This window comes from Terrapene carolina, unplaced genomic scaffold (assembly GCF_002925995.2).
Source record: "Terrapene carolina triunguis isolate 2854851 unplaced genomic scaffold, T_m_triunguis-2.0 Scaffold558, whole genome shotgun sequence".
NCBI lineage: Eukaryota > Metazoa > Chordata > Testudines > Emydidae > Terrapene > Terrapene triunguis.
In genome coordinates this window covers 9,777,375-9,805,102 of record NW_020664909.1, presented here as the reverse complement: position 1 = coordinate 9,805,102, position 27,728 = coordinate 9,777,375, and the positions used below count along the sequence as shown (strand labels likewise).

Sequence of the window (27,728 nt, the reverse complement as noted above, 5' to 3'; positions counted from 1 at the left end):
CGTACCCCTGGGGGTATGCAGAGGTCTTCCAGGAGGTAAAGCAACTCATCTAGATATTTGCCTAGTTTGACAACTGACGACATAAAAAGCACTACCGAAGTCAGTACAAACTAAAATTTCATACAGACAATGACTTGTTTATACTGCCCTGTATACTATACACTGGAATGCAAGTACAATATTTATATTCCAATTAATTTATTTTATAATGATATGGTAAAAATGAGAAAGTAAGCCTTTTTTCAGTAATAGTTTGCTGTGACACCTTTGTATTTTGATATCTGATTTTATAAGCAAGTAGTTCTTAAGTGAGGTGAAACTTGAGATATGCAAGACACATCAGACTCCTGAAAGGGATACAGTAGTCTGGAAAGGTTGAGAGCCACTGAGTTAGACCAGGGGTAGGCAACCTATGGCATGTGTGCCGATTTTCAGTGGCACTCACACTGCCTGGGTCCTGGCCACCAGGCCGGGGGGCTCTGCATTTTAATTTAATTTTAAATGAACCTTCTTAAACATTTTAAAAACCTTATTTACTTTACATACAACAATAGTTTAGTTATATATTATAGACTTATAGAAAGACTTATAGAAAGAGACCTTCTAAAAACATATTACTGGCACACGAAACCTTAAATTAAAGTGAATAAATGAAGACTCGGCACACCACTTCTGAAAGGTTGCCGACCCCTGAGTTAGACTATCCAAGTGCAATGTGTATAATAAACACAGTAGTGTTTCACACCCAATTGCTTTGGTTCTGCTGCATCTGTGTAGAAAAAAAATTATCTGATGTGAGATTAAATATAGGAGATTCAGTCAAAAATAAGTTCCAACTGTCTTTTTACATCTGACATCATTGTGGCATGACAAGAGACATAAAAACAGCAGTGCACATTGGGTAGTAGCTGAAATAGCAATATAGTCATACAATATCTGACCTATTTGAACTAGAGTCACCAGATAGCAAGTGTGAAAAATTGGGATGGGGTGGGAGGTAATATATAAGACAAAGCCCTGAATATTGGGACATCTGGTCACCCTAATTAAAACTGATATATTATCCCTATATACAAGGATCACTCTATCACTGTAATACAGAAAGTATAAAACTTCATTCACAACAACACAGTGGAACAATGTAGGCTAGGAAAGCTGAAAAGTTTAAATAGGCAGAATGTAATTACCCAAATTTGATTTTGGCCTGGACACCGGGATTAACTTCACAGTTTTACCTGGGATCACTAGTTGTGACTAGTGGCCAGGACCTAAACTTTTCATGTGTTCAGAGGAGATACCACATCAAGAGATATAGTACTTCCCCTGCCACTATGCTGTATATTAGTTCAGTTCTGCCTCAAAGGAAAGTGTGGTGCTTATTCAAATCAAGACCACTTTGTGAATCACCCTAGATGTTTTAGATTTCACCCATCCAACTATCAACCCAACCAAACTGCTTAAATTAAGAGACCTGAGAATCCTAACGTAAGGTGGTAGGGATGCAGGTTGAAAGGAAATGGTCTAATTTGGCTGTATGCCTTGATTTGAATATTAAACACTTACCATTTAATTACCAACTCAAATGAAAGCTGGAATCTACAAAACTATGTTACGACATTTATAGCCATCAATATTTTTGATGTATGGATAATGTAGAAAAATAAAATTTTATTTGTACTGAGGTATTCAGATTATTCAAGTATACTAGGTATCAAGTGCTTCAGGAAAATGTAACAAGCTAAAAGCCACAAAGAACTGAGGTTAATCTGTGAAATATCACTACACAAAGTTATGACATGGTGATTTTCCCCTTTATTATTTACAGGCTGTTCCAGTTTGTGTCCCTCTGAATCTTGAAAAGTATTATGAATTGCTTTACCTGGCAGAACAGTTTATAGCGATCCCTGTGCTGTACTTAAGGTTTAGATTGCCAGAAGTCACCAGGTGAGCATTTGCCATTGATAACACTATGCATGGAAGTTCTGGGGATTTGCTTCCATTAATTCTCAGAGGGTGGCAAAAGGACTGTGGGTTGCATGAAGAATTCACAGCATCATCTCACTGGATAAGACACCTTGTATCATTGCGGGGAGGACAAATGAACTTAGGTTCCTACATGTAATAGCACTCAGTGGAGGCTGAAGTTATTTGAAAGTGGACGGACAGAAGTGAGGTGCTTAGAGACACTTTAGTGATCATATTTTATCCTTGAGCCACACCTTTAGTATAGTTCTTTCCAGTAACTCATCTGCTCAGCTGGATCTTAAGCAACCCTTTCCATCGGACAGGGGGCAGTAGCAGCTGACTGATGCAGCTACATAGTGGAGCAGGCAGCCCATTGGTGTGGTCTGTGGGAGAGTGCACCAGGATCTGGGCCTGAGCTCATCAGTGGGTGAAGAGCCAGATTGCTCCTACAGTGACAGCCAGCTGGTTGCTGCAGTTGAAGACAGAGATATAAGGACTGAAAGGGGAGCAAAAATAAACCTTGGGAGAAAGAGAATCAAAACAATCCTGAGACTGAGTGTGAAAAGGTGGAAAATGGATCAAAGGGGAGAGGAAGGAATATGAACTGGATGGAGGCCCCAGCAGTTTTTGGAGTGAATGAGATTTCTTAGGAGAGCAAGAAAGATGGTGTCTCACAATGACAGAAGTTTGCTGCCCCTCTGAAGGGAAGAGCAAAGACATGGAAGATGATGGCAGAGATGTAGAAGGATATTGCAGTTCTCCAGGGGCCAGTCTTGCAAACTGACTCAAAACCTGCTCTGAAGAATCCCCACTGGTGGTACGTTTGCAGGGACATTTTGATCCAAACAGTGTCTATGGTGTTTCACAGTAGGCAAATTTCATATAGGTTTTTTCCCCCTAAAGTGTTGTCATTCCTTTTTCAGTCCTTAAAATCAGATGATGTTATAGAAATGAATATGCATCTCACAGTGTGCAGTCGTATATCAAAATGGTGAGCCTCAAGTAATGGTTCTGCTGCTCTTTTGCAGGAGTTACCAGCTGTAGCATGCTGTTCATGAAGTACTGAGGAAGCTAACGGTCTCCTGTGCTTTCTCCTACAATATTCCAGGCCACTGATGGAGCATAGTGTCTTATTTTACTCCAATATCAATTTGTAGGATTTCCCCTTCAGATGTCATTGTCCTAGAGCGATTGCTAAAGTTAGTAAGCTCTATATTGCACTTCAGTGTGCTCATTGTGGCACTTGAAAATGCAGGGTTGCCTTTGATTCACTGTCTGAACAATTTCAGAGGCACCAACAGCAGAAGTTGTTGCATTTGTGATTTTTAGTGCCTCAGATTTAGATTTAGAGCATAAATATTAAGACATGCCCTTGTGCCATGAATCAAAGGTGACCTGGAATTAATGCTCTCCTGGAAGATTTTTGAAAAGTTTGAAAGTGTCCTTAGCAGCTAACATCTTAAATAGTTACTTATAAGCTCAAAATAAGGAGTTTTGATAGAACCATGTTTGAAAGTCAATGTGGTTTAGTGACTGGAGAGCTGAACTTGGAATCAGGGCACCTGCGTTCTGTGCCTAGTTCTGCCACCCACCTGCTGTGTGCCTTTCACAGGTCACTTCACCTCTCTGTGCCTCCATTTTCCCCTCAAGTCATTCCTCTGTCTTGTATATTTAGCCTGAAAGCTCTTTGGGGCAGAGAGCTTCTCCCATGTTTGTACAGCCCCGAGAGCACAACAGGGTCTATAGCTTTTACCATAATAATAATAATAATAATTAATAATACCACCACTATTTATTATTTATATTACTGTAGTGCCTAGGAGCCCTAGTTATGAACCAGGACCCCATTGTACTAGACACTGTACAAACACAGAACAAAAAGAGCTACAATTTATGCATGATCATCCAAATGCCACCAATATACAGATCTTATTCGCTAAACAGAATAAGGGTAAACAGTGGAACTTTCAAAGTCAGTAATGATGAAGCACATTTATAGAAGATACTTGTGACAGATTTTTTTTTATGGCACTCCTCACCATAGTACGGGAACACCTCCCAAACAATTTACTTTTTCTTACAACACACCTGTAAAATAAGGGGAATTCTATAGCTACTGGATTCTGCTTATGATTAATCATAGGCATCCATTGGACCAGCTCGGATACAGAGTTGTCATTTGGAGATTAATATTTGCCTGCATAGCTAAATTATTAATGTATTGCAATTAGCTCTTCACTGTCTCATGTATCCTCTTCTCATGATTATGATCCCTCTCCCATGACTCAGATTTTCAGCAGAATTTGATTTCCGGACATATGATACAGAGGGTGTTATACTATATGCTGAATCCTCTAACAGCACAGCATGGTTCTTGCTTGCTCTTCGTGATGGGAAGATTGAGATTCAATTCAAGAATGAACTTGGAACAAAAGTCACCAGTGGTGGCAAAGCCATTAATGATGGTCTGTGGCATATAGTAAGTTTTTTTCTTAATACCCTGTGAATTGTTGGCACTCTTAGGTGAAGTTGGGAAAAATTGTTATAGCGATTTAAAAAAAAAAGTTCCAAAATGATTCCATAAAGATCCCAGATTTAAAGGCTGTTAAGAAAGGTACAGTGGTAGCATTAGCAAACTTCCGAATTTCCTTGTGATATAAAGAGCCACTTTCTGCATGGTGCTTGGGGCCTATGCAGTAATACTTAGTGCATGATTGTGTGTGTAAACATGTTTATTCTGATGCAAGTGGTCCATGGGGTTGTTATTCCAAATACACTTGTTATTTTATGCTGGCCAATGCAGCTTGATCAATCAAATCAAGGCTAACTAAAGAAAATCTTACTTTTTTTTTTTTTTTTAATCCCCAATTGCTGAGCATGGTGTGGCCCAGAGCTATTCTAACTCAAGTCAGTAGGAGTCTTAACATGAACTTTACTGGGAACAGGGTCTGTTCAACAAACCTACTATGTACAGAAAAAAACCACTAATGAGATTGCAAAGTCAGCTACTTAGAATTTAGGAAATGTCAGAATTAAGCTTAAATGGGCAACCTTAATTCTGGCATTTCCTCATTTTTGCATGCTTGACTTTGCAGCCTTCTTTTAATGTTGTTTTTGTAGATAATATGCGGTGTGTTTTTTAGAAAGAAAAAAATCAAATCCAATAATTTTATGTGCAATGGCCCCCGATGCATCAGCAGCACTTTTGAACAGAGTACTTTCAGCACTGTCTCTACCACTCAGGTGCTAAACTATGCTAGCCACAAGAACATGCAGTTATCCTCTGTAACCATAGAGGAAGAGGCACAACACATGGAGATGGCGGGTTACAGATCCAAGAATAGCCCAGTTTATCAACCGCATCACTAAGTGTATAGATTTGGCAGATTCTAAGAAAGAGTGTGGCTAGGGGTGTGTCTACACAATAGTGGGGAGAGTGCTTCCCAGTTTGGGTAGACAGACACACACTAGCTGTAGTTGAGCTAGCTCACTAAAAATAGCAACAAGGCTGCAGCGCCACGGGTCGGGGTAGCTCCCTGAGAACAGACCCAGGGAATTCATAGATTCCAAGGCCAGAAAGGGACCATTGTGATTATCTCATCTGACCTGCTGAATAATACAAGTTGGTGAACTTCAACGCAATAATTCCTAGATCAGATATTTTGAAAAACTTCCAATCTTGATTTAAAACTTGTCAGTATTGGAGAATCTACCACATCCCTTGGTAACTTGTTCCAATACTTAATTACTTTCACTGTACAAAATGTATGCCTTATTTCCAGTCTGAATTTGTCTAGCTTTTCTCTGCTAGATTGAAGAGCCCATTGTTAAATATTTGTTCCCCACATAGGTACTTACAGACTAATCAAGTCACCTCTTAACCTTCTCTTTGTTAAGCTAAATAGATTGAGCTCTTTGGGTCTATTGCTATAAGGCATGTTTTCTAATCCTTTCATCATTCTCCTGGCTCTTCTCTGAACCCTCTCCAATTTTTCAACATCCTTCCTCAATTGTGGACAACAGAACTGGACACAGTAGTCTAGCACTGGTTGCACCAGTACCAAATACAGAGGTAAAATAACCTCTGTATTTCTGCTTGAGATTCCCATTTATGCATGCAAGGATCACATTAGCTCTGTTGGTTGCAGTAAAAGTTCCTGTTCAGCCTATTATCCACCACACTCCCAAATCATTTTCAGATAGAGAGTCCCACATCCTGTAAATATGGCCTACAGTCTTTGTTCCTAGATGTATACATCTGTATTTGGCCACATTAAAATGCACATTATTTGCTTGCACCCAGTGTACCAAGCAATCCAGATTTCCCTGTGTTGGTGACCTGTCTTCTTCATTATTTACCACTCCCCCAATTTTTTTGTCATTTGCAAACTTTATCAATGACATTTTTATGTTTTCTTCAAGGTCATTTTATGTTAAATAGTGTAGGGCCAAGAACAGATCCCTTCAGGACCCCACCAGAAACACACCTATTCCATGATGATTCCCCATTTAGAGTTGCATTTTGAGATCTATCAGTTAGCCAGTTTTTAATCAATTTAATATGTCCTATGTTAATTTTATATTGTTCTAGTTTTTTAATGAAAATGTTGTGTGATACAACATCAAACATCTTATAGAAGTGTAAGTATATTATGTTAACACTATTACCTTTATCAACCAAACTTGTAATCTAATAAAAAAGAGATAAAGTTAGTTTGACAAGATCTATTTTCAATAACTTATGTTGATTTGCATTATTACATTACCCTCCTTTAGTTCTTTATTGAGATCCATATTAGCCACTGCATTATCTTGCCCGGGAACAATGTCAGGTTGACAGGCCTATAAAAACCTGGGTCATCACAAATACCCTTTTTAAAAATTGGCACAACCATTAGCTTTCTTCTAGTCTTCTGGACCTTCCCTGGTGTTCTAAGCCTTACTGAAAATCAACATTAATGGGCCACCAACCTCCTCGGCCAGTTCCTTTAAAACTCTCGGGTGCAAGTTATACTGACCTGCTGATTTTAAAAATGTCTAACTTTAGCAGCTGGGGTTTAACATCCTCCTGACATACTAGTAGAATGGAAAAAAGTGTTATCATCATATGATGAGACTACATTATGTTTATTCCAAATACAGAACCAAGATATTTATTGAATACTTCCACCCTTTCTGCATTGTTATGGGTAATTCTACCATTTACATCTAGTAATGATCCAATACCATTGTCAGGATTCTTTTTTATCCTATTTTACTTAAATGCCTCCTTAGTGTCCTGAACTCTGCTAGCCATAGATTTCTCCTTATGTCACTTTGCTTTCCCTATCAATTTTCTACAATTCCTAACTTTTGATTTATATTCAGTACTATCAACTTCCCCTTTTTTCCATTTGTTACATATTATTTTTAAAGTTCTTTTTATAGTTGCCTTCAGGTCCTTCTAAGCCAGGTTGTTTTTTTAACCAATATGGCCTTCTCCCTTGATTATGGCTTTTTGGGCATCTAGTAAAGTCTTGTTAAACAAGCCCCAATTAGCCATTCACATTTTCTGACTAAGTTCTTCCTCCCAGCTTATTTGGCTTATGATTGTTTTCACCTTTGTGAAATTGGCCCTTTTAAAGCACCAAGTTGGGCAGGATTGTACTCGGGCAGCTAGCAGCTTGTGCTGCTACAGCCACACTACTATTTTTTAGTATGCTAGCTTGAATAGAGCTGAACATATGTCTACCCGCGCTGGGAAGCACCCTGTCAGCTGCTGTGTAGATTAGATTTAGTTCTGCCATATTGTTTCCTGGTCTCCAGTCCAGTGCACCTTCCCTTAGACCAAAAGGTATTTTGGTGGGTAACATTATTTTGTCTGTATTCCTTCAGGAGGTTCAGTTCTTTGTGGCAGGCTGAATGAGATCCAGAGGAGCATGCTCAATGTGGATGGAATGTTGAGCAATTTTAGAAGCAAGAAAGTAACACAAACTGAAAAATTGTATTTTTCCAAAAACTTATCATTTAGCCAAGTATAGCTTTTCCTATACAAAGCGAGAGATACCTTTGCCTTTCAAGTATTATCCCTCTGCCCAATTTCAAAATCCTGCTGCAAACCATTAGAATATATATATTCTATATATATATCTATTCTTTAAAAAGAGAAAGGCAGGTTTCTGGGTGGTGGGCTTTTGTTTTTTAAATACTGGGACATGTTAGGTAACCTTAACACAAGGCTCACTACTCCTCCCTCTGTAATCAGTATGTTCAACATATATAGTGCTATATGTATTGTATATTATTTTTAATCCTAGGTCTCAGTGGAAGAATTAGAACACAGTATAAGTGTAAAAATAGCAAAAGAAGCAGTGATGAATATCAACAGCCCTAGAAATCTGTTCAAACCATCAAATGGCTTCCTGGAAACTAAGGTGTACATCGCAGGATTACCTCGCAAAGTCGGCGACACCCTCATTAAACCGGTAATTTAAAAATACCTCCTGATTAAGGCTGCTTTCTTGTTTGCTTCTCCTTATATGGTGGTTACCCATGTGTCACTAGGGAGACAAAATACAGGGAGGTATGTAGGTAGAAAATGAAAATGCCATTGGTGACATTTTCGTTTGAAAATGAGTATGCATGAAGCTTTGCGGTCTGCCCATTTTCAGGTTTTAATTATAGAATCACAGCAATTAAAGCAGTCTCAGGTAATCTAATCCATTTTCCAGGGTCCTATGCAGGATTGTGCCCGAGAGTACATTTCCTAATCTCATTTTAAGACTCCCAAGCTATAGGGCCACCGGTAGTTATCTTGGGAGCATATTGTACAAATGTTCCCTTTCTTAGGGCCAGATTGTGCCTTGATCTCGTGTGTGTGTGGGGGGGGGGGGGACGACAGGAGGTGAAGGAAGCGCAAGGAGCCTTCATTTCTACCCTGCCCTACCCACCCTGCACAGGGGGCATGAGTAGGGTGACCAGACAGCAAGTGTGAAAAATGGGGACGGGGGAAGGGGGAATAGGCGCCTATATAAGAAAAAGCCCCAAATATCGGGATTGTCCCTATAAAATAGGGACATTTGGTCACCCTAGGCATGAGTCACCTGATTCACCCTTCTCAGCAGCTGTAGGTCCCTGCAGCCACCTCTCGCGCAGACCCAGTAATTATCACAGTAACTGGCAATCTCACTATGAAGACTGAACTTTTTTTTTCACCCTAGAGGAGGGAAGCCTCTATTACCATTGCCCATACACTATCTGTTCTTCATATGTATAAAAGAATTTCTATCCAACACCTTGCATGTGGACTAGAAAATAATTTACATTTGAAAACAAGCCACCAATCCACTAACAAAAAAAATGCTTGTAATATTTCATTTTTTAAATAATCTGTTTTTTGCTTGCAGTGTGACAGGGAGGCAAAAAGGTAAAAATGTTTGACTGCTTCTCAATAAATATTCTCTTACCCAATGTGAAATAATTCTAGAAATGCTGTTTGGGCTGATGAGTCAAACTCTCAGCCAACAAACAATACTAATAGCCATGGCCCCCTAGCTATAGCGCAGTAGACATGGCCAAGCAGAAGAGGAAAGTTTGGCTACAGTATGTTTGAACTTAAATTTTGACGCTGTCTATTCTTTGCTTGCCAGTGGTACCAAATGGGAAAAGCTTATTGGCTCGGCAGTGCTGACTGAAAGCTGCGCTACTGTATATGCCTTTGATTTCAAAGAGACACAAAGTGAGTGAGGGTGACAAAATACCAGCGAGGTGATATCTTTTATTGGACCAACTTCTGTTGGTGAGAGAGACAAGCTTTTGAGCGATACACAGCTCTTCTTTAGGTCTGGAAAAGGTAGGTACTCAGACTGTCACAGCTAAATACAAAGTGGAACAGATTGTTTAGCATAAGTTGTTAACATATATTCTAAAAGACTATTCAAGGTGAAGTGGTCCCTTAACACCATTCCAGGGATGGTATAATAAAATGTGGAGGGGAGTTAGTGGGTTACAGATTTTTGTAATAAGCCATAAATCCAGTGTCTTAATTAAGACCATGATTTTTAGAGTCTAGTAAAGTGATGAATTTAAGCTCCCAGGCTCCTCTTTTCAAGGTCCTGTGCAGGAGGACGAGGACTAAGAGGTCAGAAATGGAGTGACTGTTTTGTGAAAAAAGCGTTTACCATTGGGTAATATAGTGTTTTTAACTTTTTATCATTTTTTTTCCTGTGCGAGGTCATTTGAGAGCGTAGTGATTGTCTAGTTTTCACCCACATAATTGTTGGGGCATTTGGAGAAGTAGATCGCATAATGGAATGTTCCACCCAAACATCCCTGAGAGAACCTGCTTCACTGCAGAAAAAAACCCTCTGATCGCTTACCCCTAGTTGTCACTTACCACTCCACATTGCAAGCCATATGGAGTATCATTAAACAATTACAATCCATACTCAATGGGGACAACATCTTGAAAGAAATCTTTCCTGAACCCCCGCTTCTGGCCTTCAAACGATCCCCCAACTTCATATCAGAAGCAAGTTTCCCACAGACAAGGACTCCTCAACTTAAAGCAGCACCAGACCCTGCCACAATAGATGCAAAACCTGCAGACATATCTCCACTGCTACAATGATCGCCCTCCCCACCCCCCCCAAGATATCTTTCAAGATCCACAGGTCCTACCCAGAGCCGTCCCTTGGGTAGGGTGAATCAGGGCGACCACTCCGGGCCCTGCACTTTGGGGGGCCTCCACGGGCTGGTGTGATTGACTGGCGCGGTCAGTCCTGGAAGAGACGAATCTGTCACTTCCGCCCCGGGCCCCGCACCCCACTAGGGATGGCGCTGGTCCTACCCATGCCTATCACAACGTGGTGTACCTCATCCAGTGCACTAAATGCCCCCAATGATAAAAGACAAAAATACCATATTACCCAAGGGCAAACACGTCTCACAAAACAATCACTCCATATCTGACCTCTCAGTCCTCATCCTCAAAGGAAAGGTGCAAAACACTTTCAAAAAGATGAGCCTGGGAACTTAAATTCATAACTTTGCTAGACACTATAAATCGGGGTGGGCAAACTTTTTGGGCCGAGGGCCACATCAGGGAATAGAAATTGTATGGAGGGCTATGAATGCTCACAAAATTGGGGTTGGGATGCGGGAGGGGGTGTGGGCTCTGGGGTGGGGCTGGGGATGAGGAGTTTGGGGTGTAGGAGGGTGTTCTGGGCTGGGACTGATGGGTTCGGAGGGCGGGAGAGGGGATCAGGGCTGGGGCAGGGGTGCAGGAAAGGGTTCAGGTTCTGGCTGAGGGTGCAGGCTCTGGGGTGGGGCTGGGGATGAGAGGTTTGGGGTGCAGGAGGGTGATCCAGGCTGAGATCGAGGGGTTTAGAGAGCCGCAGGGGGATCAGGGCTGGGACAGGGGGTTGGGGCGTGGGGAGAGGCTCAGGGATGTGGCCCCCAACCCAGCGCCCCCTCGGAGCGGGCTGAGCCATGTGGTGCAGCCCCGACCCTGCGCCCGGGCTGCAGTGGGGCCAAGCTGCATGTTGTGGCCCCAGACCCAGTGCCCTGGTCAGAGTGGGGCCACACCACGCGGCTCGGCCCCCAACCCAGCGCCCCAGCCGGAGCGGGACCGAGCCACGTGGTGTGGCCCCCGACCCAGCGCCCCAGCCGGAGCGGGATTGAGCCGCGTGGTGCAGCCCCGGACCCAGCGCCCCGGCCGGAGCGCCAGAGTGGGGCCGAGCTGTGTCGTGCGGCCCTGATCCAGCGCCCCGGGCGTAGCGGGGCTGAGCCGCTTGGTGCGGCTCAGGGGCCAGCTGAAAACTGCCCGTGGGCCATAGTTTGCCCACGCCTGCTATAAATCATGGTTTTAATAAAGACTCTGGATTGATGGTTTATTACAACAATCTATTACTCACGCACTAACCGTCCCCCCTTTTTTGTCCCATGACTGGAGAGATGTTAATGGACCACTTCACCTTGAATGGTCTCTTAGAATATGTGTTAACTACTTATGCTAAACAGTCTGTTCCACCTTTTATTTATCTGTGAGACTCTGAGGGCAAGTCTGCACTACAAAATTAAGTCAACTTAAGTTATGTCGATGTACAGCCACTGCAGTAATTACATCACTTTTGCATGACCACATTACTCTCCTTGTGGTGGTGGTGTGCATCCTCACCAGGAGTGCTTGCACTGATTTAACTGTCAGTGTGGGGCAGTTTCTGAAAGGCAGCAACAGTCGATTGAAGCAACGACCTAATTACATCGACCTAAGTGCTACGCCTCTCGCAGAGGTGGAGTTATTAAGTCAGAGTAGCGGATAAGTTACATTGGTGGGAGCCACATTTTTGGCCATGTCTACACTACCGCTTATGTTGGCAAAACTTATGCTGTTGAAGGGTGAGAAAAAGCTGCATTGGCATAGCTGTGCCACTGTAAGGTCTCTAGTGTAGACATAGCCTCAGTGTAGACGGTTACAGAATTAGGTTAATGTAAGGCAGCTTACGTTGACCTCTCTCTGCAGTGTAGACCAGGCCTGAGTACGTTTCTCAGACCTGAAGAAGAGCTCTTTGTAAGCTCAAAAGCTTGTTTCATGCCAACAGAAGCCAGTCCAATAAAAGATATTACCTCATCCACCTTGTTCTCACTAATATCCTGGCTACAACACTGCAAACAACAATTTGATTCCAAGACAGCTCTGAAGATCAGTGCTGTAATATATGGCACGGATATAACTATGCTTTACTGTTCACCAGAAATAAATTGTCATATCAACAATGTTTCTAGATTTCAGAGTAGCAGCCGTGTTAGTCTGTATCCGCAAAAAGAACAGGAGTACTTGTGGCACCTTAGAGACTAACAAATTTATTAGAGCATAAGCTTTCGTGGGCTACAGTGTTTCTAGAGCAAATCTGTATGCAACACAAAAATCTGAATGTAACTCTTCTGCAGCTTAACCCTCGACTAGATGGGTGTATTCGTGCCTGGAACCTGATGAATCAGGGAAGTTCAGGCATAAAAGAAGTTATTCAAAAAAAACAAAGCAAACACTGTTTAGTAACTGTGGAGAAAGGGTCCTACTACCCTGGCACTGGCATGGCAGAATTTCATATAAACTATAGTAAGTATTTTTCCGCCTTCTCCAACATTTCTTTATGCTGGACTTATGATTGAACTAATGAATGGCAAAAGAGTGTGGACTTGCCCAAGTCAAGGGTGCATGAGGGAAGGTTCCCACTAATTTCAGAGGGAGTTTTGCTTGAGTAATGAGTGTAGGTTCTGGCCTCACACGTTATCAGTTTAATTTCTGCAAAGACCTCTATCAACGTGGACTTGATCAAATGGGTCCTTTCCATCTCTCAAGGGTCTGATTCAGCTCCCATTTTATCAATGGAAGTTTTGCTATTGACATCACTGAGAGTGGTTTGAGCGCCAAATGAGATAGTCATATGGAATTATATTTGAGCACGATACAGTGTGGGTGCTGATTGTGATTCTAAGTAACATGGTGCATTATTAGTGTGAAATTAAGAAAAAAAAGCAGTTAATAAATATGGGCATCCCTTTTAGCTGCTGAACTTGCAAACACTTTAGCACCTGTATAACTTTTACTTGTGAGAATTCCCATTGGAGCAATGGAACTATTCCTGTGTGTGATGTTAAACGCGTGTTTAAGCTATCAACCTTCTGCTCAGTAGCAAAATTTTATGAGCAACCTGTCAGGCTTTTTCTGGCTTAACCTTATAAACAGCCCTCTTATGAATGTAGCAGTGAGAGAGGTAAAAAAAAATAAAAAAGGAAGACCAGCAAGCTGAAAAGGCAAGAAAAAAAACCCAAGCTTAAAATGTCTGTCTATATGTTTAGAAACTTTGGGGAAAACTAGAAATGTAAAGCTTACCTTTTCACTGCAGATTTAGCTTTATATTTCATAGTGGGAATATAGATTAAATTGTAGGAAGAAAATGCTTGTAAATAACTGAATAGTATGTGGATGCTTGTAGAAGGTGTTTTTTGGGTTCATTAATTTCATTCTTTTTTTTTTTTTAAACAGATAATCTTACCAATGACAAAGAATGGCTAATAAACATAACATTGACTATTCGCCCATCCACAGGCACTGGTGTGATGTTTGCCTTGGTCTCTGGCAAAACAGTGCCTCTTGCTTTGTCCATAGTAGACTCCAACTCCCCTAACTCACAGGTGATCTTACTGTTATCACAGTAACTCTGGGTCAGATCCTCATCTGGTGTAAATCAGCATAGCTCTTTTGACCTAAACACTGTCTTCATTCTCCATCTGTAAAATGGGACTAATCTTAGTTACTTACTATACTTCACAAGGGCGTTGTGAGGCTGAATTGATTGTTTGCAAGGTGCTCCACTAAAACAGCGATGAACTGCATAAAAAAGCCAATATATAAATAGGTCTTGCTGTCCTTGAATTTCCCTCTATTCCCAGTTGTGACAAGTAGCATGCCAGAAGGCAGTATGTGCTTATATGTATATAAGGGTCAATACATACTTCTTTTCAAACTGCCTAAAGTAGATACTAGGGGTGAAATGTTGGCCTCATTACAGTCAATGTCAAAACTTCCATCGACTTCCACAGGACCAGGATTTAACCCCAGAAATCTAGATCAAGATTTTCTATCATGAATACCTGAAGAGAGACTCCTACATATAAAATTTAGGCACCTAAACAAGCAGCTTGGTTTTTCAAAAGTGCTGAACAACCCAGCAGCTTCTATTGACTTCAGTGGATTTCCCAATTTCAGGCACCTATTTTGAAAAACTTTGGCCATAATGTTTCCTCCAGTTTCTCCTTACAAATGTAAAATGCATCATAACTAAATAAAATAAGTGCTGGAGTTCTGTGTGAAATGTTTTTTATTCTGTTGCCTAGGAAATCATTGTGACTATTGAGAACGTCATTGTTGCCCGGCTGGAGTCAGAGAGGTTGTGTACCTCCAAAAGAACGCTGCTAGGACTCAGAGTAACCAAACAGCTGCTTGAACTGACTGCTGATTCACAAACACACAGCATCAGTTCTGAGCAAGAGCAACAACTGTCCATCCTGGATCAAGTAATGAAGGGACCTATTGTTACCTACTTAGGTGGCATTCCAGGTGAATTTTATTTCTTTTCATTGATGTGAATGAATTAATCTTATTCAAAATCCTGGGTTGTTGTGGTGTGGTGTTTTTTTTTTTTTTTTTTTTTAAACAATTACCTATTTTTATCCTTTATTTTTGAGTCAATTTGCATAGCTTTTGATGCAACCTGATACTTCAATAGTAACATTAAGGAGCTATCTTAACAGCCCAGCAGCAGAGCTTCTCTCCAAAGGTCTATTTTTGGAAGTGACCCTATGGCACCTATTCCCAGGAGAAAATGGTGGTGTGTTGTGAGGTTTTTTTTTTGTTTTGTGTTTTGTTTTGTTTTGTTGTGCTTAAGAGTGATGAGAACTCCTGAAGTGCCATCTACTGATAGTTTCAACAAACTGCAGCAGCTTTAGATATTGTCTAAACCACCCATTTAAAAATAACTGAAGGAGAGAAAGATGGGAGGAGGAAACAGGGAAAATAGGGATACCACAATCATACGTTCAGGTGGTGGTTGACAGCCTCCATGATAGGGAATTTGAAAGTTAAGTGAGTTACTCAATGTTTTGTTTAAACAATTTGTAAGTGAATTTTCAGCCCAACAACTCCTAACTTGTGCAACCATATCTGAGCAGGCATGCTATGGATGCGCATCAATGCCATGAGGCTTTAGATTTGGAAAATTATATGCTAACTTGAAACCTGGGGTGGGGGAGACACCTAAATCATAGGGAGGTTCTGAGGCTAAATTATTGTTGGTAAAAGTTTTTGACATCCTCTGTCTAAAGGGACTATAGGGAAAGACAAAGTATTAGCTTCCCAAGAGATCTTAGAAGTTTGACAGGCAGTTTTGAATTGACATCTATTTTCTGTGTTGTATGTTACGTAAAAACAAACCTGCCCCAAGAGGCATATCCAGCCCCCTTTCTCTGTAGTTTCAGTGGGAGCAGGGTGAGTCAGCTGCATGAGAGGTATGGAGGGTAGAGTTGCCAATTTTGGTTTGACGTATTCCTGGAGGTTTCATCACATGACAATCTTTAATTAAAGATTAATTTTTAATTCCTGGAGATTCCAGGACAATCCTGGAGGGTTGGCAACCCTAATGCTGGGGGGCGGGGGGGGGAGAGAAGAAGAAAGGGGAGGTGCATACCCCTTGCATGGCAGAGAAACTAGCTGTACATGGGGTTTCAAGGCAGTGCACTGTGCACAGGTAAGGCCAGCACATGGGCATCTGGGGCCAGAGAATCAACTGCTGCATCCTCTCCACCCTCCCACCACTGTAGAACAATGGCTCTCAACCTTTCAGGATGACTATACCCCTTTCAGGAGTCTTATTTGTCTTGCATACCCCCAAGTTACTTAAAAATTACTTGCTTACAAAATCAGACATAAAAATACAAAAGTGTCAACTCTATTACTGAAAAATTGCTTAGTTTCTCATTTTTATCATATAATTATAAAATAAATCAATTGGACTATAAATATAGTGTGTACAGTATATAGAGCAGTATAAACAAATCATGGTCTGTATGAAATTTTAGTTTGTACTGGCTTTGCTAGTGCTTTTTATGTAGCCAGTTGTAAAACTAGGCAAATATCTAGATGAGTTGCTGTACCCTCTGGAAGAGCTCTGCGTACCCCTAATTGAGAACTACTGCTGTAGAGGAAGCACATTACAACTGCAGATGCTACTGCAACCTTGGGGCTGCATTGTCAGTCACCTCTGCAACCTCCTAGTGTGTGGGAAGAGAGGAAGAGATCTGTTCCCCACAAGTCTTATTGCACATCCTGGTAATGAGAGTGTGAATGTATTGCAGAATGTAGGCACAAAAGAGGGTTACAAGAAGACATGGGAAGGATATTTGTCCTGTCTTAACTTTTGAATATGTATTGTGATGGGGCAAGGCCAGATGGCTACAGTAAAGTAGTGAGGAACAAGTATGTTAGCCCCAGGCTAAACAAATCCCTGGTACCATGGTAACCAAATGGCAGTTGCTCCAGGTTAATCAAGACACGGTAATTGTGAAGAAGATATTGAGTGGGGGCTGCTGTGGGGAAGGAGCCCAGGGAATTGTACACATCCTATTTCCAAAAAGTCAGCTTCCATAGCTGCTAATTTTAGGGTCCCTGGGCTGGAGCCCGGAGTAGAGGGTGGGCCTGGGCTCCCCCCTCCCCTCCCTGATTAATCACTGATACTGGGAGGCAACAGAGACTGTGTGTGGGAGGGTTGTTTTTCCTCACCTCCCTTGCTGGCTTATGATGAAAATGGCTCAGAAGACTGTGACCCTTGCCTCTAGAGAGAGAAGGGCTATGTGGAGGGTCACAGTGAGCCTCTGAGGCTAGCAAAAATCCGCCAGAAAACGCAGCCCTATGGAGTCAAGGACAGAACTTTGTCACAGTATGCAATGGATTGAAAACCAAAATAAAGTTAACAGCAGCAAACTAGATGGGTGCTGTTCAAATTTGATCTTCACCATCCTCTATACTTAGAGAAGAGAACACACCAAATACTGCACTAACATTAGTTACTGTGAGTGGTAAGCCATCAATGTTTTAATTGTGTCCACTGTGTCTAAACAAAGAGATAAAGCCAATGCTTATTAGTAGAGATCAGTAAATAGACTACTTGAACCACACTACGTTCTGAACAAGGAAGTTTCAGCTAAAAGCTTTTTTTAAAAGATAACTGAAGAAAGGAACACAGTTCCTCTGTGAATTCCAAGAAGTTCTTTACACAGTATTTAAACACAGCTATTACAAGCACAGTCAGGCCCGTTGACAGCAATTTCAGGCCCCAGGCTGCGCCTGCGCTGGCTGGTGCCCAGCGAACTGCTGACTGCGCTGCTGGGTGCGCTCTTCCAGCACAGGCAGGGCTTCTACATGCCCACCCGGTACGGTTGCCAACTGTATGATTGCACAAACCCAAAGACCCTTTCCCCACCCCTGCCCCACCCCTTCCATGAGACCATGCTCCTGTCCCACGCCTTCTCCGAGCCCCCACCCCTACTCACTACATTCCTCCACCCTCCATCGCTTGCTCTCCCCCACTCTCACTCACTTTCACCAGGCTGGGGCAGTAGGTTGGGGTGTGGGATGCAAGCTCTGGGAGGGAGTTTGAGTGCAGGAGGGGGTGCAGGGTGCAGGCTCTAGGCTGGGGCAGGGGGTCATCACTTACCTCGGGCGGCTCCTGAAAGCGACCTGCACACCCCTCTGGCAGCGGCTTCTAGGCGGGAGGCCCAGGGGGTTTCAATGTGCCGCTGCCTGCAGGCACTGCCCCCGCAGCTCCCACTGGCCACAGTTCCTGGCCAATGGGAGTTGCAGAGTCAGCGCTCGGGGCGGGGGCAGCGCGTGGAGATCCCCTGTTCCCCCCCAAGGGCCGCAGGGATATGCAGGCCACTTCGGGAAGGGTGCGGGGCGAGGGCCAGCAGGAAGCCTGTCTTAGCCCCGCTGTGCTGCTGGCGGCGGCTGGGGGTCCCCAGGCCCTTTTAAATCTCCTGGGCCCCTGTGCAATTGCCCCCTTTCCCTCTACCCCCCATTGGCGGGCCTGAGCACAGTGCTAACTGCAGTGTAAACAAAGCTGTAGGAAATGAGATGCTGGTTTAAATCAAGTATCCCTATTTGCTAATGAGCCAACAGTCACACTTGGAGAACGGGGTACAAAATATATTGGAAGGACAGAACAGGTCATGCGGGGGGGGGGGGGGGAAGGAGAGTGGCACTATTTGTGAAAGAAAATGTAGAATCAAATGAAGTAAAAATCTTAAAATGAATCCATATGTTCCATAGAATCTCTATGGATATGTAATTCCATGCTCTAATAAGAATATAACAGTAGGGATCTATTATCAACCACCTGACTGGGACAGTGATAGCGATATGAAATGCTAAGGGAGATTAGAGAGGCTATCAAAATGAAGAACTCAATAACAGTGGGGGGTTTCAGTTATCCCCATATTGACTGGGTACATGTCACCTCAGGATGAAAGGCAGAGACAAAATTTCTCGATACTTTAAATGACTGCTTCTTGGAGCCGCTGGTACAGGAACCCACAAGGGGAGAGGCAATACTCGATTTAGTCCTGAGTGGAGCGCAGGATCTGATCCAAGAGATAACTATTACAGGACCGCTTGGAAATAGAGACCATAATATAATAACATTTAACATACCTGTGGTGGGAAGAACACCTCAGCAGCCCCATACTGTGGTATTTAATTTCAGAAAGGGGAACTATGCAAAAATGAGGAGGTTAGTTAAACAGAAATTAAAAAGGTACAGTGACTAGAGTGAAACCCCTGCAAGCTGCATGGACACTTTTCAAAGACACCATAATAGAGGCCCAACTTAAATGTATACCCCAAATTAAAAAACAGAGTAAAAGAACTAAAAAAGAGCCACTGTGGCTTAACAACCATGTAAAAGAAGCAGTGAGATTAAAAAGGCATCTTTTAAGAAGTGGAAGTCAAATCCTAGTGAGGTAAATAGAAAGGTGCATAAACACTGCCAAATTAAGTAAAAATGTAATAAGAAAAGCCAAAAAGGAGTTTGAAGAACAGCTAGCCAAAAACTCAAAAGGTAGTTGTCATGGACTCACAAGTCGTGCCCACTCTTGGCCCCATGCAGTCCATGGGGGGAACCGCCTTCAGTGAGACATCCCTTCTTGGGGGTACACTCTCTCTCTGGGGTTAAGCTCCTCCACTCCTGGAGCCGCACCTCTCTGAGCCTTAGTATGCCTGTCTCTCACCGTGGGCCCCCTCAGGGAGTCCAGTCACTCTGGACCCCCGGGGCTTCCACTCCCAAAGGGAATAATGCAACCTTGTAATTCCCAAACCTGAGCCGTCCCTTGTAGGTGACAAATCTGAGGAATTGTCACAGATTGAAGTGTCACTAGAGCTGGTTTTGTAATTAATTGATAAACTTAACAGTAACAAGTCACCAGGACCAGATGGCATTCACCCAAGAGTTCTGAAAGAACTCAAATGTGAAATTGCGGAACTATTAACTATGGTTTGTAACCTGTCCTTCAAATCAGCTTCTGTACCCAGTGACTGGAAGACAGCTAATGTAATGCCAATATTTAAAAAGGGATCTTGTGGTGATCCCAGCAATTACAGAGCGGTAAGTCTAACATCAGTACTGGGCAAATTAGTCGAAACAATAGTTAAGAATAAAATTGGCAGACACATAGAAGGACATAAATTGTTGGGCAAAAGTCAACATGGTTTCTGTAAAGGGAAATCGTGTCTTACTAATCTATTAGAGTTCTTTGAAGGGGTCAACAAGCATGTGGACAAGGGAGATCCAGTAGACATAGTGTACTTAGATTTCCAGAAAGCCTTTGACAAGGTCCCTCACCAAAGGCTCTTACGTAAATTAAGTTGTCATGGGATAAGAGGGAAGATCCTTTCATGGATTGAGAGCTGGTTAAAAGACAGGAAACAAAGGGTAGGAATAAATGGTACATTTTCAGAATGGAGAGGGGTAACTAGTGGTGTTCCCCCAGGGTCAGTCCTGGGACCAATCCTATTCAACTTATTCATAAATGATCTGGAGAAAGGGGTAAACAGTGAGGTGGCAAAGTTTGCAGATGATACTAAACTGCTCAAGATAGTTAAGACCAAAGCAGACTGTGAAGAACTTCAAAAAGATCTCACAAAACTAAGTGATTGGGCAAGAAAACGGCAAATGAAATTTAATGTGGATAAATGTAAAGTAATGCACATTGGAAAAAATAACCCCAACTATACATACAATATGATGGGGGCTAATTTAGCTACAAATAATCAGGAAAGAGATCTTGGAGTCATCGTGGATAGTTCTCCGAAGATGTCCACACAGTGTGCAGCGGCAGTCAAAAAAGCAAACAGGATGTTAGGAATCATTAAAAAAGGGATAGAGCATAAGATGGAGAATATTTTATTGCCCTTATATAAATCCATGGTACGCCCACATCTTGAATACTCATACAGATGTGGTCTCCTCATCTCAAAAAAAGATATACTGGCATTAGAAAAGGTTCAGGGAAGGACAACTAAAATGATTAGGGGTTTGGAATGAGTCCCATATGAGGAGAGATTAAAGAGGCTAGGAATTTTCAGCTTGGAAAAGAGGAGACTAAGGGGGAATATGATAGAGGTATATAAAATCATGAATGGTGTGAAGAAAGTGAATAAGGAAAAGTTATTGTTCCCATAATATCAGAACTAGGGGCCACCAAATGAAATTAATGGGCAGCGGGTTTAAAACAAGTAAAAGGAAGTTCTTCTTCACACAATGCACAGTCAACCTGTGGAACTCCTTGCCTGAGGAGTTTGTGAAGGCTAGGACTATAACAGGGTTTAAAAGAGAACTAGATAAATTCATGGTGGTTAAGTCCATTAATGGCTATTAGCCAGGATGGGTAAGGAAAGGTGTCCCTAGCCTCTGTTTGTCAGAGGGTGGAGATGGATGGCAGGAGAGAGATCACTTGATCATTACCTGTTAGGTTCACTCCCTCTGGGGCACCTGGCATTGGCCACTGTTGGTGGACAGGATACTGGGCTGGATGGACCTTTGGTCTGACCCAGTATGGCCATTCTTATGTTCTTATGTATTGTGATTATCATTAAAGTCAGTTGTTTTCAACAATTTCCACACAGAAGTCTGTCTCTAAGAAATCTTCTTTCCCCCAATGTTCTTAGTTACCACAGTAATTTCCTCTTCCAAAAAAATAGACAAAAAATGTTTTCAGATAACATTTTCCAATCGTTACCATAGAATGTTAACTTGCCATAAGAACCCCTAGAGGTGATCCCTGAAACGGTGAAGGGGTTACTGATGGGTAAAATAGTGCACTTAAAGTATCCCTGTGCTGCCACAAACAAAACAAGCACTGGAAAACAAAGTTGTAAAGTTCCAAATCTATTTAAGGCAAATGCATATCTTATGGGTTTTCTAATTAGAATGTGTCTCTTTGCTATGTTTCTCCAAAATTGTAGTAACACAGAGATTAATTTTTTAAAAATAATTCAGTAAATTATGTTTTTTCAGTGAGGCATGTGGGGTTCTGTGGTACCAGTCTGTTATGCAGCAGAGCAATCTGAACAGAGAAGACTAGTCCTACTGGGATTTTGCACATAGAGTCTCTAAGCAACTTGGCTTATAGCAGAGTAAACTCAAGCAGGCAATATATCTGTCAAAGGCTCTGTCTCAAGGTCACCCCCTTGCGTGGGTACCTTACTTACCTCATACATTGTTCTCTGGGCAACAGCAATCCTGGGGTTTGATTCTGGAGCATGGGGTGCATCCCTTTAGCTATACTTTTTAGCAGGTCCACTCTCTTCTGAAGGGCATATAAAGCAGTCCAAACAAAAGGAAAATACTTCCACAGCCCCCTCAACTTTGGGCCTTCATCCTCATGCAAGGGAGAGGGAAATAGTCTTTCAGTCTCGGCCACAGGCAGTCTCGGTTCCCACTCACCTGCATTGCTAAAGCCAAGGCTTAGTCCCTGGGGGTTACAACAGAAAAAACAGACCAGCCCATCTTCCTCAGAGGGCTTGGGCCGGCCTCATTCTCCAACTGTTCATCCGTTAGTAACACAGGACCCCAGTCTGGAGGCACTAGCTCTGCTTGTTTCAGAATATCACCCCAACTGTGCTGAATTCTTCCTTCTTAAGGGCCCTCCCCCAGGCCTGAGAAGCCACACAAATGCAGCAGGTTGGGGCTGATTGGAATCACAGGAATTAACCTCTTCTTGATTTGGGGGTGGGGGTAATCTGCCCCACTACAGTATCATGCTTCCAAAGGAAATGGGAGAATCACAATCACTGAAAAACTTCACGGCAAGCCTGGATGATCATCAACGATAGGTTCTTTAGAGATAACCACATTGTGCAGGAGTGTTAGATGACATTGTTGAGATCAGCTTCTAACCCAGTTGATTCTAGTTGCTGAATGTGCTCATGACCAGATCCTCAAGGGTATTTAGATTCCTAACTCCCATTAAAATCAGGTGAGTGAGTTACGGTCCTAAATCTCATTGAGGATCCAGACCTTGGATCAATTCCAACCTACCTCACAAGAAGTTTGTTGTACCCTATGCCTCACAGTAATTCTTGCTTGAGCATTTGTAATGGAGTAAATATATTGTTCGCTGACAATACATCATTGGTTGACATTTCCCTAGTTTAACCACTGAATAGATTAGAAATGGAAAGTGTGGGACTTTTACAGAGAAGTCACTGGAAAGAAGAAATGATTAAACTAGTTCGTAGAGTTCTCATGGGTCCCCTGTTTTTGAACAGTGGATTGGAATCCAGAGCAGCTTTTTGGCCAGATAGAAAGATTATTCTAACAGTGAACTTTAAATACATAAACATCTGTTACTAGGTCAGGACAAGAAAATTGGGGATGCCAGGAAATATGGTATTAACACTCTCCAATCAGTAAAGTATATATTATTTTGAAAATCTTCCATTTTGTTAGGTTTTTAGATTAGAGGAAGGTTCTAGTGCAGTGATCCCCAAACTGTTGAGCACGTTCATGGCGGGGGGGGGGGGGGAAGGGGAGGGCCCGGGACAGCCCCCATGAGGAGTGGGGAGGGCGCGCCCTCCAGCCTCACCCCCAGCTGCCAGCCCCCACCACCACAGTTCTGCTCCTGGCCGCAGCCCTGGCTGCGGTTCCAGCCCCATCCCCATCCCTGCCCCACCCTCGACCCCGGCTCCCGGCCCAGCCCCAGCCTCAACCCCCTTACCCCTCTCCGTACTCCTCCCCCCTGCTCCCAGGAGCTGCAGCCCCAGCTCCCGGGGTGGGTGGTGTGGTGTGGACAGGGGTAAGGGGAGGCACGACATGAAAAGTTTGGGGGCCACTGTTCTAGTGCATATTGCAAATCATCCTAACCTTCCTCAGTTTGTGAACTTCATCTTAAACACTCAAACAAGGGGAAGAAGAGTTTATGGAGTGAAGTGAAATATTTTCTATTAAGTTGCCATTTCCTGCCATGGATCATTGACTCATGAGAAATGGGAAGTTTCCATGTTTTTACTCATCTGAAAAGCACATAGGATGTTGGAAGCCTTGGCGTAATTAATTTAATGTGGTTTCTGTGCAGATGTTCCTGTTGGTGCTACACTACTGACGGCCTTTTATAATGGCTGCATGGAGGTAAAGGTCAATGAAGTACAGCTGGATCTGGATGAAGCCTTCTCTAAACACAATGACATTCGATCCCACTCGTGCCCACTGATTGCAAATGAAATGAATGAATTCTTAAATTAGCATTCTCCCTTCAGATATAATTTGCGTAATGAGGCTCATGTCATAATGAAACCTGTATTATTTTACTCAAGATGTTCTGAGAAAGGAGTTCAACTGGAGTGTTTCTATCCCCTTAACGTAGTTTGTGAAGATAAAAAAAACCCCACTTTTTTCAGTGATAAAAGGACATAATGAAGACTAAAATTCTGTGAAAATGTTCTTATCCATGTCAGTGATTAAATCTAGTTTAAAGATGTTAAGATTTCTTTTAGGTGGAACCATCTTTTTTTCACCATTGTTGTGGTTCCCTTTTTGTATTTTACCCAGCTTGAAGAGTCAAATCAGGCAGTCTGGCTGTCGCTCTTGGTTCTGATGCTTTAGCACAAAGCTGTGGTGTTTGGGTTGCAAGTGCTACCAGCAGGTTTGAATCTAAACAAAACTGTTTTCATTTAACTTTCAAAAACAAAATGAAAATGTCGTAGAAGGTTTTGGAAAATGTGTGCTTTGAGAAGTCTAAAGTTATAAGCCCAAGGTCCCTGGCATTAGACTTCTGAATCACAGCATTATTTTGGGGAGCAATATCCAAACCCAAGCTTTTAGTAAATATCACATCTTTTCTTAAAAAGAAAGAAATTAGTAAAGTGGCTTTGTCAGCCTTATAATGTACTGGACCAACTTTTCCACTCAAAACCTCCTTTTATAGGTACATTTCAACTTGTGTTACACACTTCCGCAGAACATATCAAAATGACAGAAAATGATATTTGATTACTCCTTAGAACAGACTAACTTAGGGTTAACGTTAATTCTTTCCATGTTTTCCATCAAGGAATCCCAGCATTGTACTTCAAACTTCAAGGCTATGTGATTGTTTGTTTGATTCAGAGCTCCATTAAGAAGGACACACTGCCACACTTAAAAATTAATTCAGTACCATGCTATTAACAGAAAACAAAGGCCAGCAGTTTTATGCGGGTGAGTTGCACGGATGAAGCACCATCAGTCAGAGTTACAGGACATCAAATTGGAATTTACCAAGTAAAGCTAGGGGCCTCACTGGCAAACAAACAGACTTCCCCATTCAGGAGGAATCTCGCAATCCAGAGTTTCCTAGTCGCTCCTTCATACAGAAAGCTGTCAAACTAGTTCTCTCCTCAGGCCAATCCCTCAAAACTGGGCATAAAATCTCCATCACTTCTGCTTCTGGGGACCTATAGAGAGAGGGATACAGCTGCGTTTGAAAGCCATATTTCAGCAAGAGTTGTTTATTTACAGGAAGCCCCAAATTTTACAGCCATGTCACGCTTAAAGCCATATCCCCCCTCAGCCAGATTAACAAGGAAAGTTGATTAAGGCAGGAAGGAATGATTTTTCTGGGAAGTATCCAGTTCACACATTTCTGGTTTCCTTAATCTCCTTTGAGTGGGCTTTCCCTTCCCTGTCTCATTTTCACACATCCAGTAATTCTGGATGCTCTAGCATTTTAGTCAAGCTGAACAAACAAACAAAGGAGAGAACAGGCATAAGCAGTGACTACCTTTCACCTTCAATCACATAACTATTATCTATCAAAATACCTGAATTGGGGTTTGCTTCCTAGGGGCCTAATTGTAATATATTTGATGCCCCAGGATTAGAAATTTACTTACCAAGAGATGGATCATGCCATCCTTACTCACTTTGAGAACTACCTTAATTCCTCTGGGAATCCCACTGAAATAAACGGGGTTCCTTGTGGTGTGAGGTACTGCACAATGTAAACATACCTCAAAGCATAAAATCTGGGCCTAACTTTTCAACTGTATTTTGTCGGCAGCTTTCCCACCTCCCTCTTTAACTTCACTTCTCACCCTGGCCTTACTATATAACATTATGAGTATAATGGATGAATGTTTGCTATGGTTTCCCAGGGAAGCCAGTCTCAGGTCCCTCACAGAGTTTGACTCAGCACCAGTACTGCTGCTCATTGGTAAAAGGAAACCTTAAAGATCACTTGAAGCAAGTCTCCAATGGCTAATCACCAGTCAGCTAATGACCCACCACTGTGAAGTGGCATCATGATGCAAAATTGCTTGTTTCTGTCTCCTTTAAATACTTATGGAAAAAATGCCACCGCCCACTGCACTTACCTTATTTGGACCCAATTCAGTAAAGCACTTAAGCATATGCTTAATGCCAATTGAAATCAATTTGAATTACATGCTTAAATGCTGTGCTGAAATGGGGCTTTGGTGAATCAGACAATCTAAACATGCCATTAAATAATTACTGCATTTGCAATTTAGTAGCAACAGCCCCAGAAAGTCAGATTGTCTTCAGGAAAGTAGATCTTATGCTTGTTCAGCTTCCTTGCTTTCCACAACAATCACAGAAACATGAAATAAGAATGTCAACATGACAAACCTTTATGTCAACATGTATACAGCACAAGAAAAAAAGTTTGGATTTTTTGTTTTCTAAATCCTAGAGAGACAGGAAATTAAGGAACATAGGAAATAGTGTCCCGCTCAGAAACCTGTGTGATTTAGTGTGACTTAACTATCTGTATTTTGTTTCCTGTACGGATACTTTAGTGTATTCTTGTCTTATGTAAAACTCTGTTGGATTTTTGAATGTGTAAGTGCCTCCATGTTTTAAACATGCAATAAAGGAGAATCTACAAGTTTCTTTTCATTTCAAGGTGTATTTGCATATCTTTGATTCATTTAAACTGAACACATCTTGTTCTGATGATAAAATGTCTTATTTAAGAATCTGTGGTAATCTTCAGTATAAAAAATTCCAGTAACTCAAAGCTCATTTGCTGTTCAAATATGAATCCATATTCCCTAAATTCATGGTGGGTTTTATTAATGATTTAATATTGACAGTATCAATTAAACTGGGTTGACGTTACAGACAAGAAGCAAGATTAATGAGAGAAGTTTATCAGCTTCTGTATTTTCACATTTTGCATACAATATTTTGCACATTTTCTCGCACCTGAAATCCAGATGTGGAGTCGAATTCTAATTTACATAAAGGCCCTTTAATGCCTACATATACAACCACTTTAAGGTTCCTTCGCACTCCAGAATGGTATATATTGACCTTAGAGTGACTGAGAATCAGCCATATTGTTTAATTTTATCCCAAAGATTGCCACCTTCAAGGAAACAAAAGAGACAGATCCAAACTTTATTAATAATAAATCATAACAAATAATAATTCATAATAATGAGTATTGTTCTCAGCAACCCCAGTCCAGACAAGCACTTAAATATGTGTTTAACTTTAGTGAGACTACCCACATGCTTAAAACCAAGAGTATACTGGAGTGGAGCTAGCTGCATCAGTCGTAAACCCAGAATGACTCTACTGTCATTGACTTCTGTGGATTTACACTGGTGTAATACATCAGAATTTGGATCATGCATAAAAACAGCTTTTTAAAAAAATTACAATTCTTAAAAC

General features: G+C 41.9%; 1 protein-coding gene across 1 annotated transcript in view; it reads left to right on the top strand.

Moving 5' to 3' along the window:
• PROS1 (protein S) overlaps positions 1–26,954 on the top strand; it is a 42,546-nt gene extending 15,592 nt beyond the window's left edge. The window contains exons 8-14 of the mRNA XM_026659026.2: positions 1,826–1,944; positions 4,255–4,444; positions 8,262–8,429; positions 12,895–13,063; positions 13,994–14,142; positions 14,845–15,067; positions 24,130–26,954. Of these exons, the coding sequence (XP_026514811.1) occupies positions 1,826–1,944; positions 4,255–4,444; positions 8,262–8,429; positions 12,895–13,063; positions 13,994–14,142; positions 14,845–15,067; positions 24,130–24,296 (1,185 nt within the window). The 3' untranslated portion in view covers positions 24,297–26,954. The remainder of the gene's footprint in view (positions 1–1,825; positions 1,945–4,254; positions 4,445–8,261; positions 8,430–12,894; positions 13,064–13,993; positions 14,143–14,844; positions 15,068–24,129) is intronic.
• The last annotated feature ends 774 nt before the right edge of the window (positions 26,955–27,728 follow it).